Source organism: Marmota monax, unplaced genomic scaffold, assembly GCF_021218885.2.
Source record: "Marmota monax isolate L192 unplaced genomic scaffold, Marmota_monax_Labrador192_F-V1.1 WCK01_AAM20220418_F8-fsc00035, whole genome shotgun sequence".
In the NCBI taxonomy this organism is placed as follows: Eukaryota; Metazoa; Chordata; class Mammalia; order Rodentia; family Sciuridae; genus Marmota; species Marmota monax.
The window spans coordinates 8,949,806-8,973,386 of record NW_026691961.1 but is presented as its reverse complement, the minus strand read 5'-3'; the positions used below and the strand labels follow the sequence as shown (position 1 = coordinate 8,973,386).

Sequence of the window (23,581 nt, the reverse complement as noted above, 5' to 3'; positions counted from 1 at the left end):
AGGCCTGGTCTCCACACTGCCACGCAACCTACTCCCAGCCATGACCCCTCAGGTGGGCCTGGGCACCCCATCCCAGCTGTGCTGCCACCTTGGCCTCTGACCTGTCCAGGAGGAAAGATGTAGGTGACAGAGCTCAGATGTTGCTTGGGCACCCAACACACAAGGACCCCACTCACCTTGATGGTGCCCAGCTTGAAGTCCTCCCCAGAGTCATTGTAGATGATGGAGACAAAGTCATTGCCCAGGTGTCGCTTCTTGTCACAGCGGTGCTTGTCCACATCCTTGGTGGGCATCAGCGTAGCAATATGGAAGACAGCTGTGGGCAAGTGAGGCTGGGCTGGGTGGTAGGCACAGCCCCAGGCAGGGCAGTACAATGCGGGGTGTGGGGCTGGGGTCAGAGGGTCTCAATGGAGCTCCTCATGCCTCCCACCAGGCAGCCCCTGGATTCTCTGGCAGCTGAGGGCCTACTGGAGCCACAGACTCATGCCCCTGCTGGCACACAGCTCCCCCCTGAGGGCAGCAGCTCAGCCACTGCCTGCAGGCCAGCCCTTGTGCCGCACCACCCAGCCCCCAGGAGTGACTCATGCACAGGAGGTGTGGCCCACCTTGCATGATGTCATCGTGCCAACAATAGGTGAACTGGCCATCCTCGCCACACACGTCCAGGCCACCCAGGTACACCTTGTCGGGCTGGCAGTCCTTGAGCTCGATGAGCCTGCCAAGCCCTGTCAGGAACTCTGTGTACCTGTAGGAGCCATGCTCATTGGAGAGGATGGCCAGCTCGCTGTTGCTCTGTGGGGAGAGCCAGAGGAGCGGGGTGGCACCCAGCCCGGCCGTCAAGGGTCCCGAGCTCTGCTGCTGTCCACACTCCATGCAGGCAGCTACCCAGCCAGATGGCATGGTACCACCCTGGACTCCTGCCTCTCCCATCCCATATTTAGCGGGCTAGCAAATTTTAGGTTAGTGCGCTCTTCAAAATACACCCAGAGTGCTGAGGCTGTAGTTCAGTGGTCTCTACATTGCTTGCCTAACATGCAGGAACCCTGGGTTCCATCCCCACCCAGAAGCCTAGCCCCACACCCCACCCACTCCACCAAGGCTACCAGACGGGCGGCACCCCACCTCCTGCCACCTTCCTGTGCTCATTCGGGGCCAGACTGCCCCAGAGGCCTTTGCACCTTCTGTTCTTGAACCTCTCCCCACAGTCCTCACGACTCACCTACCACATGCCTAAACATGAGCCTCACGGCTGAGTGCCTGTCACAGGGCTCCACAAACACCATCAGAGGACAAGGGAGTACCCAGAGGAGGGGGCAGAGGGCGCACATTCCCCCACTGCCCCAGGAAGAAGCCCACAGCCCACCCAGCCCGAGAGGGCCTGCCAGCCCAGTAGCCTCACCTGGCCTTCGCCCACATACAGCACAGCAATCTTGTGTGTGTCATACGAAGGGATCTGGTCAAGGAGTTGCACGGACCGCTCGAAGGACTGCAGCCACACAGAGCCTGTCTGAGCCCTGGCCAGAGGCCACCCCATGGTCCTGCCCACCCCATAGAAGTGCCCTACCTGGGTGGGTTGTCCCTGCTACCAGCTGGGCTCTGACCACCACTGCCCAGAGCAGGGGCCTCCCTGGGGAGGAGGGTGTGCCTACCTCATTGGGCAAAAGGATGGGCTTGTTGGACTCATCACCAAAGAACGGCGAGTGGTAGAGCTGCAGGAACACGAAGCTGGGGAGGGGTCGGTGGTGAGGGTGGAGCTGGGGCTCAGGGCCACCCCTGGGAGAGCAGAGGGCCAGCACCTAACTGGCCAAGGGAAGACAACAGGACCTGCCCTTGGCCTGCTCTGCCTGGGGTGACTCAGCTGCCCTGTCCCCAGGCACTGTCTGGGAGCTGCGGATGGGAGGAGGCCTACCTGGGGTTGATGCCGGGTACTTTCTCAGCACTGGAGGCTGCAGCTCTGCTCTTCAAAGTGTCCCTCTCCACCCTCTTGCCCCTGCGCGATGGGGCTGAATCGGAGATGGTGTAGCCTCGGGGCCGGAGGCCACTGGGAGAGCGGGGGCAACTGGATGGCAAAGGACCCTCGGGTACGGCGGGGCCCCGGCCCTCTTCACCTGGGGCTGCCCAGGCCACACTTTCCCCATCCAGGATCCCAGACTGGGATCGGGCCTTGGCCTCAGGGCTCAGCCGGCCAGCATCAGCCTTGTCCCCAGGGTTCCCAAGGATGTCCTGCAGTGTTTGCAGCTCAGGCGAGGAGCTGGACTTGCTCAGGGGCTGTGATGGCTGGAAGGAAGGGTCCACGGAGGGCCGGCCACCCTCAGAGGAGACTGCTGCCTCAATTGGGATGCCCCCTGCAGCCAGCTCCTCAGTGTGGGGCTTCTCCTCCTGGCTGGAGGCCGAGGATGACTGTGAGACCCCAAAGAGGACCTTGGTCAGGTTTCTCCAGAGGCCTCGTCTGCATCTATGGTCCCCACACCCCCCTGGGCCCATATTGAGCAAAGGATCTGGGACCCCATGGACCAAGGGCACTGCAAATGGGGGCCATCCCAGATAGCCACAGGGAACTCAGATGGCCCCAAGTAGGAGGAATGTGGAATAGCTAGCTATTTTTTCAGATGAGAAACATAAAATTCTGCCAGGTTCACAGGGCGAGCTAGTGTGGGGCCAGGAGGTCTGGTACAGGCTGACTCTCACCTGCAGGCGCCCCCCCCCCCACCTCCCTGGTGCAGGGCTCTGTCCTGGCATCTTCCACGACACTCACCCTGCTGTAAGCCTCAGAGCGCCGGCAACGTCTGTCTGTACTTAACATTACCTCCAAATCCTCCAACTCGGGGGGCTCCCCTGGTACATGAGTCTCGCCTGGACTCCCCTCCTCCAGAACCACAGCAGAGTCTGAGAGAACACAGAAGGGGCTGCTGGGGGCTGGGTCAGGCCCTGGCACTCATGTGGCCTCAGAATACCAGGCTCTTCCCCACCAGAAGGGACAGGGTTCTGCCTGCTGCTGTCACCATGGAGCAAGCTGGGGAGAGGTCGCTGGACCCTTGCACTGGGGCCTCCTATGGGATCACAGAGGTCACTGGGCACCAGCTCTGCCCACCCAGGTGTCCACCAGAAGCCACCTCTGAACCTCCAGCAAGGTGGGCAGGTGGGGGGAGGACAAGGAAGAAGCCCCATTCAAGATGGTCTCAGCTTGGGAGGGGTGCAGTCCCTGAGACCAGCCCCCAGAGATCCAGGAAAGAGGCTGAGCTTCTCCAGGACTTGGGACCTGAGGAAGAGGCTGATGTGGGGGACAGCGCCATCGACAGACTGAGCCCACTGTGAGGCCAGAGGCTTGCCTTCAGGTCCCAGCCAGGCCCACAGCAGGTATGCTAGGAGTGAGGGACCAAGGTCCCTAGACAGCATTTTCCGCACAGCATCAGGGCAGCCCGTGGGTGAGAAGCAGCCAAGGGTTAAAGCAGCCTGTGACGCCCACACACGGCAGCCCACTCACTGCACACTGCCCTTCCTGCCAGTCTGCAGGGACCCTGGCCAGCTGTGACGAAGGCAGATGCAGGCCACCATGAACCAGGGCAAGGTCAGCTCAGCTGGGCCCTAAGGCCAAACTCAGTACCCAAGAGCTGCCACCTACTGGCACCAGAGACCAGGCCACCCCACCTGCTGGAGGCCACGTGCAGCATGGAGCAGGGCTCGGCACAAAGGGCACAAGTCAGGGGCTCCCACTGCAAAGCAAGGCATCTGCACAGGTGTCCTCATGCGGTCGGGACCCTGCTTCCCGAGGGCGGCGAGGCTGACAGGGTCATGGAGGGGTGGCCAGATGAGGGACGATGAGAACAGCGTCTCTGCAGCAGACGGCGCTCTGCAGCAAACATCATTCCTTAAAGGGATGCGCGAATACCTGCCCAGGAAATGCTCCTGTGCAGCTGTCCTTGGCAGCTGGACTGGTACAGGGAGGAGAAAGAGGCCACTGCAAGGGAACCACGTGAGCGGCCACGTCAGCAGCAGAGATTACACACAGGCCGAGCAGAGAGGACAGGCATAGACCCCGAGCCTGGAGAGGAGAGAGGGGAGGGCCAGCGGCGGCCGGGGCCAGCGCACTCGGGCTCCCGGCTCTCCAGGCAGCTTGCAGGGACCTCTGGGTGGGCAGCGCTCCCCAACTTCTCCTGACAGCAGACATCCTCAGCCTCTAAGTACTATCTGCGGCCACATGAGGGAGGCCAGAGGGTGCAGCATAGGATGGGGCCAATAGGCCTGGAGCACACAGGCTGGCAGGCTCAGGCACCCCAACCCCAACCAGGCAAATGTGTGTTCGCCTGTGGTGTCTCCTGGAGCCCTGGTCCCCGGGCCTCCTATACAGGGTGCCAGCCAAGCTCCATTGAGCTCTACCCATTCCCAACACTGCCATCCCCAGCAGCACCTGAGCGGCAGACAGCAGGAATCAGCTTCTAAGAAACAGGGTCCCTTCAACAAATGGGAGCCTGCTCCCAACATCAGGGCCCAGAGCACCTGCAATCCCCTGAAGATGTGCAAGGACAATAGTATGGGGGGCCTCAGCAGAGGGAACCGTGTGCCCCAGTCAGGCAGCTCACGGCCTGCATGTAGCCCTGCCAGAGCTCACCTGTATTAGAGCGTGGGAGAGGAGGGGGCCTGGCCGTGCCAGCTGCCGGCACTGACAGTGACTTGTACAGAGCCGTGTCACGGTGCTCCTTGAAGCGCTCAGCAGCCATGAGGGCGTTGGACAGCTCTTGCAGGGGCATGTTGTTGATGTCCGAGGAGAAGGGACTAAGTGGGTTCTCAAGGCTCATCAGCCAGCTGGTGTTCCCTGGGTAAGGCAGGGCAGCATCCCTCAAGTCTCAGACCAGCACTTCTCACTGGCCATCCCCTTGGGCAGCCTCCACGTGTGCCATCCCCAACGGCACATGCCTGTACTTAGGCTGTGGTCATGTCCTCCCTACTGGACACCAAGCACTCTGCTACTCTAGGTCAATCTCAGGGACACTGCAGGGCAACTGGAGCCTGCTACAGCCTTGTAGGTCAGCACTGTGTGTCCTCTTCTACCACCTCCCAGGCTCCAGGCCTCTGCTAAGCCCTTTTGGCTGAGATGCCTGTTATGGGAAGAGTTACATCCCTTCAGAATTCCACATCACACCCTAACCCACAGGACCTCAGAAGATGACTGCATGTGGAAACAGCATCTGTAAGGAGTGAGATCATGTGAGCGGGTCCTATTCCAGCTGGTATCCTCATAAGATTAGAGCCAGGCACGGTGGTGCACACCTGTAATCCCAGATGCTCCAGAAGCTGAGGCAGGAGGATTATGAGTTCAAAGTCAGGCTCAGCAACTCAGCGAGGCACTAACCAACTCAACAAGACCCTGTTTCTACGTAAAATATAAGAAAGGGCTAGGGATATGGCTCAATAGTTAAGCATCCCTGGGTTCAATCCCCAGTACCAAAAAAGAAAAAGATTAGGATACAGATGTGTAGAGAGATGACCACGTGAGGACACAGGGAGAAAGCAACATCTGTAAGTCCAGGACGGAGGCCTCAGAAGGAGCCAGCTCGCTGGCCTCAACCTCTGCAGTGCAGGCTGCCTTGTTTGGTGCTTTGCCATCAGCCTGTGCAACCCAGAGCAGGCCTGTTTGGACACACTGCCTCTGGAGACCCAGCTTCAGAATCTCTTAGCCCCGATGCCCTGTGCTTGCTGCTTTGTGTGGCCACAACAGTAGGGTAACCATTCCACTATGTGGGGATGGGGCCCCTTCCAAGGGGGACCCAAGCTCAGAGTAGGCCTGATCAGAGTAGTCCACCTGGCCTCTCAGTACCTGTGGGCCTTCGGACCAAGATCTCGGCCCAGCCCTGGGTCAGCAGGGGTACATAGGCTGCGAGATTCGTCTTCTCTGGTGCTAGAACCTGGGCACCCACAGAGGCCTTCTCCGGCTTTGTAGCTGGTACATTCTGTGGTCCTGCAGAAGTGCAGCCTCCTGGGATATGGGAAGCTGGTGCATCCAGGGCAGCAACTCGAAGGCCATGTCCCCCTGCAGAGGACCAGGTGGGAGGGCTGGTGACTACCTGCCCAATACAAATCCACTAGTGCAGAGCTAGAAGCTCCTCCCAGGGTCTGGTCAGACTGGAAGCACCAGGCCAATGTCTACAGGGGGCTACAGTAGTAGCACTCAGCCCCAGGCCTGGCCCTCTAAGGTTGCTAACCTCAGTGGGCCCAGGTTAGCTGAAGGGGTCCCAGACATACCTGGACTACAGCCCATTCAAGTACAGCAGAAACAGCTTTGGGGTGAGCCAGGCAAGGCCCAGAGTTGCTCCAGGGCCATGCGAAACACTAGCACCGTAAGCAAGCCCTTCAGCCACAAGGGCCTCACTTCATGACTATGCATAGGGTGCTGCCCTCCCCATACAACAGCAACCAGGGAGGCAGCTGGGAACTCACCCGACATGGAGCGCACCCGATCCCGGACCCCGCGAGACACCTGCTGCCCAGTCTGGGATTCCAGCTTAGCAGGCGCCTCTTTTGTCTGTCTCACGTGCAGGCCAGGGTTGGAGCTAGGGACAGAAGTGTCCAAGTACAGGGTAAACAAGGACTCCCCCAGGTCTCCAGGCTAGCAGGGCACGGGGGAGAAAGAGCAGTCACCTTGACTCTGGGCTGGCCTGCAGATCCCCAGAGTCCAGGCCCAGCAATGAGCGGGTCCCAGCTCCCACACTGGTCGTCACTGTGACAAGCTTGTTCCCAACCAGCCAGGTTTTGGTCCTGCCGCCTGCCAGGAGAAATTCTCCCACGGGAGACCTGAAAGCAAAAAAGTGTCGCCTTCCAGCTGGCCTGGAGCGGGGCTCCCAGAGATGCCTCAGGGCAAACCACTCCTGAAGGCCAGAGTGGCCCTGATGGCCTGCACAGCTGCACTTGTCACCATGGTGTGGCTTGAGGCTGTACCTCCCACCCTGGAGCCCAGGTCACACCTCTTGGGTACTGCCGTGAAGTTGGAGAACACGTATCGGGCCATCATATCCAGGCACGTTTCTGTGAGCTCCAGATGGAGATTTTTCAAGTTGTCATCAGCCTGGGCCATGGAGTTCTCGTCTGCTGACCCCAGGCTGGCACTGGTGAGGGATGTCTGTATCCTGCTAGAAGAAGTCATGGCCAGGGTCAGAGTGCCAGGAACGGCCGAGACACCTACCACCAGGGGCGAAGCTCAATGCATGCACAGGCCAAAAGGGCCTCGCTCCCAAAAGACCCCATCAGGACCAGGGGCAGCGGCCAGCTGAGCCGCAGCTTCGCAAACCATGTGGACCACATCATCCCAGGGAGGAGGGAAACACCTTGCAAGAAAGACCTGGGCCCTCTGGTCAGAGCAGAAATTTGAGATTGGTGAGACAGGCATCCCCTCTGCCCGAGCACATAGGAGAGTTAGTCATGGTTGTAGCAAAACAGCTTAATCATGCAGAGTCAAAGACCATGGGGAACAGAGCAGGATTGCATTCTGCCCACACAGCCACTACTTCCATCTAGGATAAGGAGGGCTGGGCTCAGTGAGAGACAGGGCCAATGCAGCACTCCACACACCCCAGGGACCAGGGGAAGGGCTTATGTAGGTTTAGCTGTCACAAGTTTCACAGCCCTTAGCCACATTAAAGACTTACTAAAAAAGAGCTGACAGGAGCCTCACAGAATGCCTCTCCATCCCCCAACTCCTGGCCAAATACACAACAGAAGAGGCTAGTCTGTGGCTGGAGCCAAAGCAGGCATTAATAAGAAGCTAGGTCCCAGAGCACAGGATGTTGAGGCTAGGAGGGGCTTCTAGGTGGACACAGGCATCCCCTCTGCTAAGTGCAGCCTGGGCCAGCAGGGTGACCACAGGTAGGCAGCTGCCTAGAACCAGTCTCTGAAAGCTTGTGCCTGCCCCTGCGCCTGGGGGCTGGCTTGCCCTTCCAAAGCTGCCCACCACCCCTCCACCAAAGTCCCCAGTTCCCCTCCAGCTATCACAGAAAGTAGACCTTTCCCAGAAGGAAGTCCAAGAAGAAAAGTCTACTCTACAGACTATGACAAAGCCAAACTCAAACCTGAATGTCTCTATTGAACCTGCACAGGCCCTGCTTTAATTTGAAAAAGCCCTTGCCCTCTGGGGACAAGCCTGTGGAGGCTACCACTGGCTGCCCAGCTTTCTAGAGCAGCTGCCCTGGCCAGGGTGCCCAGACAGGCCTCTGAGGTTGACATGCAGTGGCCCATGCTGTACAGGTCTCAGGGACAGAATGCAACCTTTCCACCCCTGGCCACCAGGATCCCTTGAGGGTCAGGCTTTCCTCTAGCCCTGGCCAGGCAACAAGGTCATGCAAGCAGCCCCATGCACCGCCACCCGGGTGCTCACGGGCCAAGCTCCGGGTCTGTGCCCCCCTCCCGACACAGCCCCGCTACCTGCGGACCACATGATCAGACACACTGACGCTGCGGCACCGGAAGGCCTCGGCTGCAGGGCTCTCCTTGAGTTCTTTCACAGGTGGGGAGTTATTCGAGCCTTGTTTGGGGGCTCTGGCTATCCTCAAACTACCAGGTGAGGAAGGAAGCCCCAAGCCCCAGAGAGCCCAGCTCCCGGGAAGGGGAAAACAAGCCATTGGAGGGGTGAGGTGGAAAGGTCCCAGGCCACAGGGTCAAGATGGAGAGATCCCGCGAGATGAACAAAAGAACCATGCCAAAGGACAGTTAGCAGGGAAGAGACAGAAAACAAAACGCATAAAAATACAACTCGTAAGGCGACTGAGAGCAGCAAGGTTTCACAATGATACCAAAACAAAGGACATTGGTGCAAATTAAACGTGTGGATTGCCCGCACGGCAGGTTCCAGGCTGTGCTGACCAGGTGTCCCCACCCAGCTCTGGGACCCAGGAGGCACCAAGGTCATGATGGCCAGGCCCAAAGAGGAGACTCTGGCCACTGACAGTCAAACTCACACCCTTGCCCCAGCCCCAGCAGCCTGAGCAAGTGGCTTCTAAGTGTAAGTCGCACTGGAAAGTGCCGTATCCCACATAGGGAGAGCCAAGAAAGCCTGGGCAGGAAGTGGGGGCAGGCGGGGCAGCCATTCAGTAAGTGCAGACGAGAACACAGAGGCCTAGCACAGCTTTTTTGTCAGACTTGGCATAAGCGGTCGTGATGGTAGAGAGGAGCGTGCCCCCAGGTGAGCAAGTGGAGGAAGAGGGCAGCCCTGGCTGCAGGCTGGGTTAACCAGAGGCCACAGGGCTGAGCAGGGGGTGTACAGGGTTCCCCTGCCCAGGCTGAGTCACAGCTGCCCTGACATGACCCTGGGCTTCTCTGGTGAAGTGAGACCCAAATCTGGACACCTACAGCCAGCACCCCAATCCCCAACTCAGCAAATCCATCCATACTTGTGACCTAGGCAGGCCAAGATGGCAACCCCCAGGATCTAAAATGCCAAAGGCCACAGCAGGCCAGCCTGGTGAGTGTAAGGCATTAATGCTCCTTGTAGGCCCTGCCTAGTCTCTCAAATCCTGGGCATCTTGCCCCAGCAGACCCTATATGGTGGCACACCTTCAACCCCAGCTCCTACACCCACTTACTGGCCTAGAAGCAGCTGGCCAGCCCCAGCTAAATACACCGCAGTGGTCACAGGGATCCCACCCCATCCAACACCAACACCAGGCACACCCATAGCACACCCAAACCTTTTGGGCCTCTCGTTGAGACTGGTGCTCCGTGCTCTGAAACTGTCCTTCTCGGGGGTGTCATCAAAGGACAGGAGGACGTTAGAGCGCAGGCCCTGGAGTAGGACAGACTTAAGCTGTGAGGTGGTGCTATGGGAGGCCTGGGGCAAGCTGCAGACCCAAAAGATGGTGGCAGCTCCACTGTCCTGTCCATATCTGGCTGGGTAGTGAGCCAGGCTCAGCAGACTGAACCCCTCCTCCTTCTCCCCTGCCAATGTCCCTGCTCTACCACAGATGAAGTGGATCCTGGCACTAATAGACAAAGGCCCCTACTCCATGGGCTGACCTTAGTGATGTAAGGGACAAAATCCTTCCGGAAGGGCAGGCGACACCTAATGAACCACATGGCAATAACATGATGGGCCAGGCACACGATGTACTGGTTGAACCTGAGGCAAGAAGAAAGGGTCAGCCCTGGTACTCCCTGCGGTGGCTGAGGGCAGCAGCCAGGTGGAAGCAGAGGAGCCAAGGCCACGGCAAGGAGCGGGAGGGCCTGGGAGCCAGCACTTACTTGGAGGGGTTAGTGTACGGCAGGGAGATGGCAAACACACTTGCATACTGCTCTGCAGCAAAGTTTCTGTAGAGATGGGGCAGCCTGGCCAGAGCTGCGATGTAAGGACCACCGTGAGGGGAGCCCAGGCCAGCCTGCAGGTAGACCATGGCCACTGGCAGTGTCACTAGGGTCTTGAGCTTTATCTCTAAAAGCCAGGATAGCCATTCTGGTCCAAGACAGGGAAGGCCAGGGCCACCTGAACATGATCTTCCTGATGCTGGCCTGGGCTCTCCTTTCCAATCCAGCAAACTATAGTCCTCAGGCCAAACCTGGCTTACAGTCTGCACCCATATGACCCACAAGCTAAGAACAGTCTTTATGTTTTCACAGGGTAGGAAGCAAAATAAAATAAAAAGAATACACAAGAAAGCCCCTGTGTGGTCCAAAGGGTCTTCTCTTTGGTCCTACACTCTGTTCTGATTCCCCAACATCTAAGGCCTGCTACTGGCCAGATATATACAAGGTGGCAGGAAGGGGCAGACAAGGCACCCTGAACTCCCGGGAGTCACCAAAGTGGAGTGGACAAAGTGGGGTGATGTGGCAACACCCAGTTGTGGTATGTACCCTGACGGACAGAGGCTGTCAAGGGAATCTCCTGTTGGGGAGATTTTTCCAATGATGTCAAGGGAGGAAAGAAACAGCCTCTCCAAGGCCACTTAGGCAGCTGGCAGGATGTGCCATGGCCAGGTTCTCAAGGCAGGCCAGCCTGTGCACAGGGGGACAGGGACTGGGAGGGGTCAGCACCAGGCACTACAGTAGGCACAACCCAAACCGAGGGTCCACCCTGCATGCTTGCCCACATGTGCACTGAGCACATGGGTTCACAGCTGGGGCCGCACACACTCACTGGACAGGAACTCCAGGAGCGGCACAGCCATGCTGGCCGTGGCAGAGATGTGTGTCAGCTTCACCACCAGGACAGGCAGCGCCTTGATGATGATGTCGGGCATCTCCACACTGCAGATGGCTAGGGCCACCACACACTGGCTGGCACAGCGGTAGATGAGGCCTTGCTCCAGGCAGTAAACCATCTCACGCTATGGGAAGCAAGACGCCTCAGGCCCTGCCCACAGGGACAGAGGGCTATCCATCCTGTCCATCCCCAGGCCTCATCTCTTTGGCCAGTTCTGGGAGGTTCCAAAGGGGTTGGGGGCAAAACTCAATATGGTCCCCAAATGACTGTGGCAGAGCCAGCCACCAGCCGAGCAGATCCAGGCAGCCTGCATAAGTGGGCTGCTCCAATCAGGTCCTTCCTGACCCCACTCCACTGTCCAGCAGGATCTGGCTCCCCAACCCATCCTGAAACCAGGACATGCTATGCCCAAAGCCCCTTTGGTTTTGGTCCCCCTAACAGGGGCTGGCCATGCTGCCAAGGGGAGGTGCTGCTTGACGCAGTGAGGCTACCAGCTACCTTCTGGGGTAATGCCAGAATGGCAGGCCAGCCACACAGGAGGGGCAGAGCACATCCTGGGACAGGTCTGCCAAGCTCAGCCTGAGGAAAGGAGAATGCAGTGCGAGCTCCCAATAGCATCATAGGAAAAAACTGGGGTCTGGGGAGGCAGGCCTGAGCCTGAGGTGAAGGTGCAAGGACCTCGAGTGGGCTCTTGACCTCTCCAGTGTTTCCATTTCCTGACACAGTGGGTGATGGCAGCAGCACAGGCCAGAAGAGCACTGTGTGTGCTTTCTGCACTGACTGTAGGTGCAGAGGGAGCTGAAGCTCTGGGCCCCAGCCTGCCCTTCCCACTGTTCAAAATAGGCCTAGTCATCCTTCCCAAAGTCACAGCAGGGACAGGCCAGGGAATGCTTCTGGAAGGGAGTGAGGCTACTGGGGAGAGGAGGCCAGACAGGTATACCCAAGGGCCACATTAAAGCCCAGACCCCCCAGAGAGTTCAGAAACGCCAGGGATTCAGACACCTGTAGTTTCAGGTTGGCCAGCAGACAGGGACAAATGGCCAAAGTGGGAAACAGAGCCAGCTCACCTGGCTCTGGCCTAGCAGCCAGTCCATGAAGGAGGCAGTGTATCTCTTTGGCTCAGGACAGGATCTCAAGTCCCAGACACCATCGTACTCCTCCCCCACCATCCCTCACCTGCTTGGCTTTGTCTAAGTAGCTGTGATAAGAGACCAGAGCTGTCAGCACCGGAACCACGGCCAAGTGGAGGTCGGTTCTGGAGAAGCCTTCGGGGGTACCTCGGAGCCGCTCGAGGGTCTTTGGACCTGAGAGCTAATGACCAAGACAACCTACCATGAACCCCCTGCCCAGTGGCCAGATCTCCTGGTGGGGCAGAGGGTGCTGGGGAGCCCAGCAGAGCCTGGGCCAATAGTTGCTTTCCTTCTTGGCAGGGGTCTGCCTTTTCAGAGAAGCAGGTAAGGACCTACTTGTAACATGAGAGAGGCAGAGGCTGACCCAAAAGTCACGGGAAGAGGGGAGAAGAGACAAATACTCAGAAACATGCCCTTAACCAGGGACCTCTGATGCCCCATAAACTGGGAGTAGAACGGGTCCCCTGCACTCCCACAGTCCCACAGGCCCCAGGCATAGTGTGCACTGCACACAAGGGCCCCAGGCCTGAGGAGACCAAAGTCTGCCTGGCAGGCTATGGATGGCATGAACTCCTGCCAGAGGCTTGTTGTCCTGTGAAGGAGACTGGACTGTGGCCCCCACCCCGCGATACCAGGTCCACTGTGTGTGACGTAGGAGGGGTCAGCACAGGACCTGCTGGGTGGGATTACCATGGAGCAGAGGGCAGACGACAGTTGGTCGACACTGCATGGGGAGGTGAAGATGAGGACCTTGTAGCGCAGCGACTCAGGCAGCTTGCTGAGGACTAGCTTCAACACCTTCCAGTCGGTCTCCTAGAGGGAAAGGCAGGGTCAGGGAGAGGGTAGGGCTTTATGGACACTGGAGACAGAAGATGAAAGGTCAGTGCTTGAGGCTACTTGCATCTGGGACAGTACACTCTCTCAGCACACAGGGACTTGGCAAGCCTTGGCCTCTACCCCTGAGACCCCAGTGGCTGTCAGCCTGCTCTGTAGTGGCTGCCCTCCAGAGACCAGGTAAGCAGAGCCCAGCAGGGAGCCAGCAGCTCCTCCCTCCTTAGCCAACCTCAGGACTTCCACATCTCTGCTCTATTCTCCCCACATCTGCCCAACGTGGCCCAGGTACCACTTGCCTACAGCACTGTACCCAGTGCCTCAAGAGTGCGCACCCTGAGCACCAGCTGAACTTCCCTAACAATGAAGGTGTGGCAGAAGAGAAACTACGATGACAGCTGACCGGGAAAGCAGCAAGTCCACAGGCCAAGATCTCTGGCACACAACCAGCATCAACCCAAGGCCAGGGCAACAGGAGGACATAAGCTGCAGCCTCCAGCCTAACCTCCTTGAGGGAGCAGCCACTACCCAGAGCCAAGTCCAAGGCAGAGTGCTGAAAACTCTTGGGAAGTCTCTTATAGGACCTCACTGCCAACACCTACACCCTAGGTCCACCCCTCTCTCCAGCCCCTGCCTATCTATACCCTATGTCCATCCCCTTACTAGCCTTTTGACATCCCATCTCTGCATCTTGGTCCAGCACAACCTGCTACCCAGAACCACACCTACCTGCTTCCAAGCCCTGCTTACTCATGCCACTGGAACCTTCCTCACCTTTCAAGACTGGCCTCAGCCTGCCAGGCAAATGCTCCCCGACACAACTGCACTCTCCTCCCTGTGAGGAGCATGCAGGTCTACAGTTACAGTGCTGTGCCTACACATCCGAAACCTGGACACACGCAAAGCTCCCAAGGTCTCTAACGCAGGGGGAAGTGTGTTGACTCCAAGAATCTGGAGCCCTCAGAGCAACTCCTCTAGCAGCTCAGTTGAACCAACAGAGCTTGAAGCTGGGCCCCTCTCACCTGCTTCAAACACTGCAGCAGGACACGGAAGAGCAGGGAGTAGGGCAGGTGGCCAAGCCGCACGGTAGGGCCAGAGGGGACAGTGCCAGGTGGCCCTGTGGGAGGTGAAAGGGGGCCGCTGGCCTTCTTCTCAGAGCCCCACTCTGGCTCCCTGCACAAGCAATTGGGACAAGCAACTGAGGTCATACCTTGCCATACAGGTTAGAACAGACAGTCCCCCCGACCCAACCCACCACTACAACCCCTTCTGGGATGGTCCCTCAGACACACACCCATTCTTGACAGACAGCACAAGCTCCCCTCCAACCCAGTGATCCTGACACCCTCCAGCACATGGGCACATACGCGCAGTCACAGAGGCAGTAGGGGCTGAACCGCACGACCCCATCCTTGCTGGGCAACCCGAGGCGGTGCAGCGAATCAGCCCTCAGTAGCAGCAGGAAGTCGAAGGCCTGCCAGGGAGTGAACCACGCCTCTGCCTCAGCCAGAAGTCCAGTGCCAGGGCAGACATGCCTCCCTCTGACCCGGCAACCCATGGACCCTGAGCCTGAACTCTTGTTAAAGCCCCTGGAGCAGATATCCCCACAGCAGATGGGGCCACCTGGGGTAGTGACCTGCATCCCCAAATGCCATAAATTCTGCTCAGGGTCCTGTTGCTTCCCCCATAAAACGACATGGGGCCACCCTCTCCAGCAGATGCTCTTGGAGGGGTCAGGGCTTCCATCTCAGTGACCTTCGTTCATCCTGGTGTGACATCCAGAGAGCGAGGTCAGAGCAGCTCGACTAGCCCAGCCCTCTCCTGAACCTCCCTCTGTCTAGCCCATGCCCTATATTGCAGGACACTGACAGATCTTGTAGCCCCAGGAGCATCAGGGCCACATGCAACCCAGGAAGTTAGGTTGCTTCTTTTTCTCTGCCCTCCTCCCAGGGTACCACCTGATTCAGAGTGATAAACCACAGAAACACAGGCACTACAAAGAAAGGGAAGAGAATCATGAGGAGGCTGTGGCCACAGTGGGTGCCAAGATGAGAAGAGCCTGCAGAGGGCCCCTCCTGGGGCCACCTGCCATCTCTCCAGCCCACAGGCACCATATTTGCTGAGACTGAGTCAGCTTTCTGGGCCTCTGGGTAATCAATCACCCACACCAGCCTGGCTGTACCTGTAGCCGGATGCTACTGGCAATGGGCAGGGAGTAGCCATGCTTGTAGTGGAGCTGGATGTGGCTGACAAGCATCTCATACACACGCATGGCATGGCTGGCAGGCAAGGTATACAGCTTGGTCTGTGGAGAGAAGGTACCAATCACCACAAGGGTAAGAGCATGCCAGGAAGATGCACCTCAGTGAGGTAGATGACCTCTCTGCAGGCTGAAGGCAGCATGTGCCATGCTTTCCAAGCATGCCCCTCACCACCACCACCACCACCACCATACGAGAGGTCATCTCTCCACACAACCACATCTGTGTCATCAGCAGAGAACTGGTTGGTAATTTAGGAAAACCTGTCCAATAGGATACCATGCAGCTTCGACTAAACCCCTTCCCTGTGTGCCAAAGAGAGAATCCAGACATTGCAAGGTAAAGCCAGACTAATGAAGGTAGACCCATGAGAGGCGTATGTGCTGCAGGACTATCCCTAAGTGCCGGGCCCATCATCCCACAGGAACACAAGCAACTGAGACCCTGAGCTCTCCCTGACAGGTGACAGGTGAGGCCAGGGCAAGAGCCCTCAGTGCTGCCAGCAGCATGGGGTGGCAAGGCTGGGCCAAAGGCTGCAGGTCCACAAGCACCTAAGGGGCCTTTGTGATCTCTGAGCCTTGGAGGTAAGCAGCAGTTGCCTGGAAACCATCACTGCAGTTCTGTGTGTGTGTGTGTGTGTGTGTGTGTGTGTGTGTGTTGCTAGGCACTGAACCCGGGGTCCTGTGCTTGGGAGGCAAGCACTCTACCAGCTGAGAGTTCTATCAGCTGGGCTCTATCCCTAGCCCTATCACTGTAGTTCTTTAAAAGATGACACACTCCACAGCTCCTTCCCACAGAACACACAAAGACTTGTCCCCACTTCGAGCAACTGATACAAAAACACCCGAGCCATGCCAGGAGGGACATGGGGTCTCAGCCAAGCCCTTTGGGTAGAAGGTGGAGTCTCCCTTCACTGAGGTTTTTAATTATTTTTTAAAAAGAAATGAAAACAGGGCTGGGGTTGTGGCTTAGCGGTAGAGTGCTCACCTAGCATGTGCGAAGCCCTGGGTACGACCCTCAGCACCACATAAGAAAATAAATAAAATAAAGGTATTGTGTCTAACTACAACTGAAAAATAAATATTAAAAAAAAAGAAAAGAAAAGAAATAAAAACAGTCTGGCAGTTTGCCTCAACCAGGAAACAGCTCAGGCCTGAAGCCAGTTGTTGGGCCTTAGGGCAGGTTCCCAAGGGAGGGCAAGGGAACACTTTGCCTTCCCTCTGCAGGTCAGAGGCTTCTAGCTCATCCAGGCCATGAGGCCATCAGTCCCCTTCCCAATAGGTCAGGCAGCACATAGCATGGGCCCACATGGATGAGACCCTAAGAGGAGCTAATTAGATGATACCAGACACTGCTTTAAAGTTGCATGCCAGAAAATAAAAGTCCACTACACCAAGCACTGCAGGAACCTAACTGACTGCCAGCACCTTATGAACTAGAAAATTTTCAGCTAACAGATTCAAATATTGTACCTTATGCAATAATGACACTGGCAAAGATACTAGTGACATTGTAGGGACTTGAAAATCACTAATCAAGGTGCAGTAGCCAGAAAAGCCTGAAAGCTGTCCTACCCAGGCAATGGCAGTCTGGGGACATTTGGGGAACCTGAGGTGATATGTAAGGACAAGAGGGGATATGTAGGGAAATGAGAGGAAAAACGGGGTGAGGGGACATGAGGGTATGGCAGGGGACATGTGGGGATGAGAGATGTGTAGAAGAGGGGATATGTAGGGAAATGAGAGGAAAAATGGGGTGAGGGGACATGAGGGTATGGCAGGGGACATGTGGGGATGGGAGATGTGTAGAGACATGAGAGGCCACGGCCCCAGAGATGCTCAGGAGCCTGTGGGGTGCAGGAGCACCTGAGCACCATGCCCAAGGACAGTAGTGGCATGAGGAAATCAGAAGGTGATCTGCCTAATGTGGCACCTGCACCCAGAAAGCATAGAACTCTCACGTGTCAGTCATAGGAAGACAAATGGCACTGTTAAAAAATGGACAGGGCTGGGGTTGTGGCTCAGTGGTAGGGCACTCGCCTTGCATATGCAGGACCCTGGGTTCGATCCTCAGCACCACATTAAAATAAATAAGTGAAATAAAGGTTAAAAAAAAATGGACAAAGAGGAGCTGGGGATACAGCTCAGTTGGTAGTGTGCTTGCCTTGCATGCCCAAGGGCCTGGATTCAATCCCCAGCACCGAAAAAAAAAAAAAAAGGCTCACGACAGACGTTTCTCTAAAAAAGAAACTAGCCAATAACCATACAAAAAAAGATGATAAATGTCATTAGCTTTCAGGGAAAAATAAAACCATAGTGAGACACCACTTCACATTACTAGGACGGCCACAAAGAAACAGATCCACTTATGCGAAATGCACAGAACAGGCAAATCCATGGGAGACAGAAAGTGGGGGCTTTCTGGGGGCTACAGGAGGAATGGCAACTAACAGGTAATAGGGATGGGGTTTCTTCAGAGGTGAAGGACACACTCTAAAATTGTGATGATGACTGCCCAGTTCTGTGGATATGGGAAAAAACATTCAACTATTCCCTATAAACAAGTTCTACACCATGTAGAAGTAACATTGTAGGGACTTGAAAATCACTCCCAAGAAAACAATCCTGAGAATCAAAACAGCTGGTTTCTTCTCAGCTGCTGTGGCAGGAACAAGGGCAAGCATTTGGACAAGGACAGGAGGTGGTTCTGCCCAGACTGTGGCAGTTCCACACAGACTAGATAGTACACGGTATAAACAAAACAGAACTCACCCCTACCTCACCCCTGCAGCCTCTTGTCCAGTCAGGACCTTATGCCTGGTTACAGATCCTCCCTGGGAGGTCAGATCTCCTGGGAAACACACCTCTGAAGAACAGCCTCCAACTATAATGGATAAGAGCTGATTGTGACACTCTCCTAGAAGAGGCCACTAGCAGAGCACCCACCTGAAGAATGACCAGAAGCCCCAGGACTGCAGTCTTCACATCCTCCAGGGAGGCCGAGTAGGCAGCCACATCCCTTTCTTCCAGCTCTGGAGGCAGGGAAAGGGGGCGGGCCATCACCTTTAGAGAGATCAGGACTGTGAGTCCCAGCTCATGGCTCCCTGAAGCAGTCGCCATCAGATCCAGCACTTTCTACCATGAACAACTTCTCAGGACAGATGCACTCTACACAACTCAGGTGACCACTCAGATCATAAGGCACTTCCAAACTAATAGGAAAGGCCACAGTCCCATACCCTGCTCTTGGGCTCTGCGTGAGACCTCATTCACCCAGTCCGGCTCCCCGGAAACCACAAGGCAGCCCTATCCATGGCCCTGGGCAGGAGACCTGCCAAGCAGTAGGCAGCACAGTATGACCTGCTGATACCACCCATGTGTGCTGTGAGGAACACCCTGCCTGCAAGAGATGGCCACCAATCACAATGCAAAGGAGAAAGGGTCCAGGGGATGCCTCTGCCTACAGGGATTTGCAATTAAGGAGTACCCCTGGCACCTAGTCCAGGACCCCAAGCAGCTCTCACTTTTTCGATGATATCCAGCAGGCTGTTGAAGTGGTGGGTGTGGCAGCCTTCCGCCAGGTCCACCAGCAATTGGGTAGCCAGCTTTCGGACTTGGTGATCTTTATCCTCAGGGATGTGGGAAAGTTGGGAGATGACCACCGAGTTAATCAGCTCCTCCTACACCAGGCACAGAGGGAACAAGTGAACCTCTGGCCCTGCAAGCAGTGCATTCCAAGGTACTGGAACATAAGTGCTGTGCATTCCAAGGCACTGCAGCAGAGCTCACTGGGGTGTCGTCAGGGCCTCCAGATTCCTCTCCCAGGGGAGTGCCCAGCCCCTCAGCTCAGAGTACTGACTATTGTACAACAGCCCAGCACAGGTAGAGTTAAGGCACGGGCTCCCATGCAGTGGAGCCAAGGCAATGTCCCTGCTTGCCTCTTGTCATTCTATGTCAGGATACCTCCTTTAGCATGCATGAGGCACTGGGTTCAATCCTCACACAAAAAAAATATGTCCTTTGTGGAAGGCCACATGTAAGTTGTGAGTAGGGAAACCCTGACTTACTGTGCTACTGTAGTGGGGGCAGTGTGACAAGAGCCTTCAAAAATACAGGTAAAAAATGCTACTGGAGGTGGTGCACATCTATATTCCCAGAGGCTCAATAGGCTGAGGCGGGAGGATCACAAATTCAAAACCAACCTCTCAGTACCTTAGCGAGGCCCTTAGCACCTTAGCAAGGCCCTCAGCAACTTAAGAGAATTGTCTCAAAATAAAAAATAAAAAGGGCTAGGGATGTGGTTCAGTGGTTAGGTACCCCCTGGGTTCCCAATACAAAAAGATTCTGCTAAGAGGGACTTGAGAACTCAGAGACGCTTCCTGGAAAAGGGGACATGGAGCTCTGCTTAGGGGGAGGTGGGGCTACAAGGCAGAGATAGCAGGGGCAGTCCAGGGCAAAGAAAAGTGGAGAAGGGAGGATAGGCAGGCCGGGGAAGACCATGTGAGCCACATAGAGGGAGGGCGGCCTCAGCCTGGAGCGCATCTGCAAGAAAGCGCATGCTGGCATGTGCTGATGTTCCAGGTAGGGTGCCACCACCAATCTCAATAAGATTGAATGGAGGGCAGGCACAAAAGGAGAGCCCCAGCAGGGCTCAGAACAGACTGGCAAGCAGGCTGAGAGATGAGTGGTGGAAGTGAATACAAAAACAAAAGGAAAACGTTCCACACGAGAGTTCTGAACTCAGACCAGAACTCTTTGAAGGCTTCTGAGATCTGAGTGATATCCAGACAGGAAACCCCCTCAAGGCCTGTGCTCTCCAGCCACTCCACAGGCTCTGGACTCAGCACAGGCCTGGCTGGGGCCCACAGGTGAATGAACGAATGCCAGAACTAGGGAGCAACAGCAGCTGAAAGCCTGCCACAGAGAGGAGCAGAGGCCAGGAAGTCCCAGGAGACCTTGGGGCCAGTCTCAGAGGCCCCCAGGTCTCAGACTGCAGCCTCCACACACCTCATAGAACTGCCTGTTGATAAGCAGCACAAAGGACAGCACGTCCAGCACCTTGATGCGCACAGCACTGCGGGGCTCGTTCCTGTGGAAGGAGAAAGGGCTTGGGGACTGGCCAGGAGCACTGGGCCCATCCCTTCAAGATGGACGCGCAGACCCAGCTTTGGACTCTCTCTACAAGCCCCAGGTTCAATAACATCCAGACCAAGACCCAGGAAAGGGACAAAGAGGGTTCTGCCTTCCAGGAGGACATCTCTCTAGACCACCACATGGAGGCCTCACTAGAGGACCCTGTGAAACCAACCTTTTCCACTCATCGAGAACCACTGCTTTCAAGAACCAGAAAGGAAAGCTCTGACCTCCCAGGGGTCTAAGACCCCAGCCCCTGCAGGCCCAGGAACAGTGACACAGAGTCAGGCCCCAGGAAGGGCCACGGAGACGCTACTACCTGAAGAACCTCTCCATCAGCAGCTGCAGATTCTGGATCCAGCCATCCTTTGCTGGGTGGATGGACTGAGCTCGATAGGATATCAGGTTTAAGAGGGAGGACTCCTGTCAAAAGAAGACAAAGCCAGTGTCAAAGAGCCACTCTGCCCTACAAAGGATCTATCAGCATGCCACCAGGCTGCTGGCCCAGAAGAACCAAGTCAGTTCAGGAAAGACCAGCCACTCACAGCCCAGATGAGGGAACCACACAGGACAAAAACCTCCTGGTAGCAGGAAACTCCTGTCAAAACCCACAGAAAGACCTGGCAATAGTAAACAATAGGTTTGATGATGTAGTATTTTGGAAAAAGGGTTGAATAGTCCTGTCAGGCTCTGACATGGAATGCTTTTGTTGCAAATGTTCATTCTCTCATTTAGCATATGGTACACAGCAACTGATTTATTTCATTGTTTGTTAACACTTTTAATTTTGCAAATAAAAAAATAACATAAGCGGTGCTGAGTCTGGGGCTCGGTGGTAGAGCGCCTGCCTCACATATGTGAGGCACTGGGTTTGATCCTCAGTACCACATAAAAATAAAAAGATTGTGTTCATCTACTACTAAAAAAATATTTTAAAAATATATAACATATGTACATAAGCATTTATAGGTATGTGTGTGTGTATGTATACAGAGAAAGGGGGAGAGAGGGGAACCATAGACAAACTATTAAATATACCATATTATGGTTTTAATGTGAAATTCTCTAACAATAATACTGGATATTTTTTCATACTTACTTGCCACTTGATTATTCTCTTCAATGAAATACCTGTTTATGTGTTTTGTTAATTTTTAATTGCATTATTTACTGATTGTTGAGTTTTCCAGCCTTTGCATGTTTTATAAACGAGTACGTGTATTGCAAATTGTGTATTGCAAAAGTTTTCCACAGTGGATGGATTGCTCCTTTATAAATGATGCTTATAAATGTTGACTAAAAAATAAAATGAAATAAAATAAATAACTTTTTAAAAAGGAAAAAAAAAAAAAAAAAGACCTGACAACAAGCTGTTCTGGCAAAACGACTGCCTCCTGGGAGCAACCATCCTCCACACAGATGGGGGAAACTAATGGCCAGGCGAACACTGAGCTTTTTAACAGGCCCATGCTTGCTCTACTTTTTGACACTGGGCAGGTTCCTTGCTCGGGCACAGATCCCAGGAAAGCAGAAGCCCTTCAAACTCGGGAAATTCAGTGTGACACCTCCAGCTAGGTACCCACAGGGGCCCCTGCCCGACAGCACTCTTGCCTGAACCCCTGTAGGCCCCAAGGGGGTGTCTTACGGGCCTCTGGTCTGCACAGCTCTCCACCAGCTGGAAGTATCTCTCCTGTGAGCCATGGAACTCATTCTGGTCACACAGCTCCTCCACAGTGGTCAGCAGGTCATGGACGATGGTTCTGAGCTCTGGGCTCTCCAAGCTCTGCAGTATCAAAGTACCATCACTGACTGACTTCTGCTGCCCTCAGGACGTGCCCTTGGAGTCCTCAGCTCCAGAAGAGCTACATCCAGACCCTCCCAACCTCACTGGAACATGGTCAGCCACTGCTCCTGCCTGTTCCCTACCCCCAGGGGAATCCTGGCTGGGCTCACACAGCCTGGCCTAGGAGAAGAGCAGGCAGGAGGTGAGAGCAGCTACAACTTCAAACACACACACCTCTCCCAGGCTCTAGCACCTTCTTTTTTGTGCATGTGCTGGAGACTGAACACTGAACTCAGAGACACTTACCACTGAGCTACATCCTCAACTCTTTTTTTTTTTTTTTTTAAGACAAAGAGAGAGAGAGAATTTTTTTTGTTAATATTTATTTTTTAGTTTTCGGCAGACACAACATCTTTATTTGTAGGTGGTGCTGAGGATTGAACCCAGTGCCGCATGCATGCCAGGTGAGCGTGCTACCGCTTAAGCCACATCCCCAGCCCAAAACAGTTAATACTCAACTCTTATTTTTTTCTAAAATATTTTTTAGTTGTCGATGGATCTTTATTTAATTTATTTATATGCTGTACAGAGAATCAAACCCAGCACCTCATACATACTAGGCAAGTGCTCTACCACTGAGCCACAGACCCAGGCAATTCAACCCTTATTTTTAAGACAGGATCTTGCTAAGTTGCTGAGGCTGATCTTGAATTTGCAATCCTCCCGCCTCATCCTCCCAAGTCTCTGGGATTATAAGTATGTACCAGGCTGGCTCCAGTACTGCCTGAAGCCCCAAGGGATGTGTCCTCTGTGCACCACCCCAGGCTGAAAGGCCACCTGGTAGTGATTCACCAGCAAAGACTCGACTGAGACTCAACTCAGGCCCAGCCAAGCCCCATCCCTGCCTTCCACTGCTCCAGGCCTGGGAGAAGGCCCATCCTAGTTGCTGGCCTCGTCTCCCGTGGACCCTGTATGCAGCAGCACTCGTGTGGCCCTGCTGTGCTCCTTAGCACCAAAGTCAGCATGCTTACTAATGCTATCCTTCAAATTCATACCACAGGAATGGCCAACATCCAGAACCTCTGAGACCCACCTCCAGCCCACTCAGGCCATAGAAACAAGCTGCCTTCTTAGTCAGCATCACTAGCCCACCCGCTGCACATTCCTGTCTGGGGCCAGAAAGGCAGAACAAATCTGGAAAAACAAAACCTCACTTCACTGAAAGACAGGTTGAAACCACCACAGCCAAAGCAGGCTCTGAGACT

At 55.3% G+C, this 23,581-nt stretch overlaps 1 protein-coding gene across 24 annotated transcripts in view; it reads right to left on the bottom strand.

The window, feature by feature from the left end:
- Tsc2 (TSC complex subunit 2) overlaps positions 1-23,581 on the bottom strand; it is a 35,006-nt gene that overhangs the window by 1,144 nt on the left and 10,281 nt on the right. For 2 of the 24 annotated variants that reach the window (XM_058578905.1, XM_058578927.1), the window contains 28 exons: positions 22,179-22,316; positions 20,853-20,956; positions 20,408-20,489; positions 18,925-19,080; positions 18,347-18,463; positions 15,323-15,445; positions 14,508-14,614; positions 14,163-14,313; positions 13,000-13,122; positions 12,356-12,490; positions 11,678-11,758; positions 11,114-11,303; positions 10,225-10,318; positions 10,000-10,102; positions 9,669-9,769; positions 8,413-8,541; positions 6,960-7,124; positions 6,637-6,789; positions 6,436-6,548; positions 5,816-6,028; positions 4,610-4,813; positions 3,890-3,958; positions 2,756-2,886; positions 1,910-2,400; positions 1,650-1,725; positions 1,400-1,486; positions 606-792; positions 177-316 (listed from right to left, as the gene is read on the bottom strand). In XM_058578905.1, the coding sequence (XP_058434888.1) occupies positions 177-316; positions 606-792; positions 1,400-1,486; positions 1,650-1,725; positions 1,910-2,400; positions 2,756-2,886; positions 3,890-3,958; positions 4,610-4,813; positions 5,816-6,028; positions 6,436-6,548; positions 6,637-6,789; positions 6,960-7,124; positions 8,413-8,541; positions 9,669-9,769; positions 10,000-10,102; positions 10,225-10,318; positions 11,114-11,303; positions 11,678-11,758; positions 12,356-12,490; positions 13,000-13,122; positions 14,163-14,313; positions 14,508-14,614; positions 15,323-15,445; positions 18,347-18,463; positions 18,925-19,080; positions 20,408-20,489; positions 20,853-20,956; positions 22,179-22,316 (3,963 nt within the window). Of the gene's footprint in view, positions 1-176; positions 317-605; positions 793-1,399; positions 1,487-1,649; positions 1,726-1,909; positions 2,401-2,755; positions 2,887-3,889; positions 3,959-4,609; positions 4,814-5,815; positions 6,029-6,435; positions 6,549-6,636; positions 6,790-6,959; positions 7,125-8,412; positions 8,542-9,668; positions 9,770-9,999; positions 10,103-10,224; positions 10,319-11,113; positions 11,304-11,677; positions 11,759-12,355; positions 12,491-12,999; positions 13,123-14,162; positions 14,314-14,507; positions 14,615-15,322; positions 15,446-18,346; positions 18,464-18,924; positions 19,081-20,407; positions 20,490-20,852; positions 20,957-22,178; positions 22,317-23,581 lie in introns of those variants that run through there. The other 22 variants (XM_046442597.2, XM_058578969.1, XM_046442606.2 and 19 more) reach the window with 19 other exon arrangements.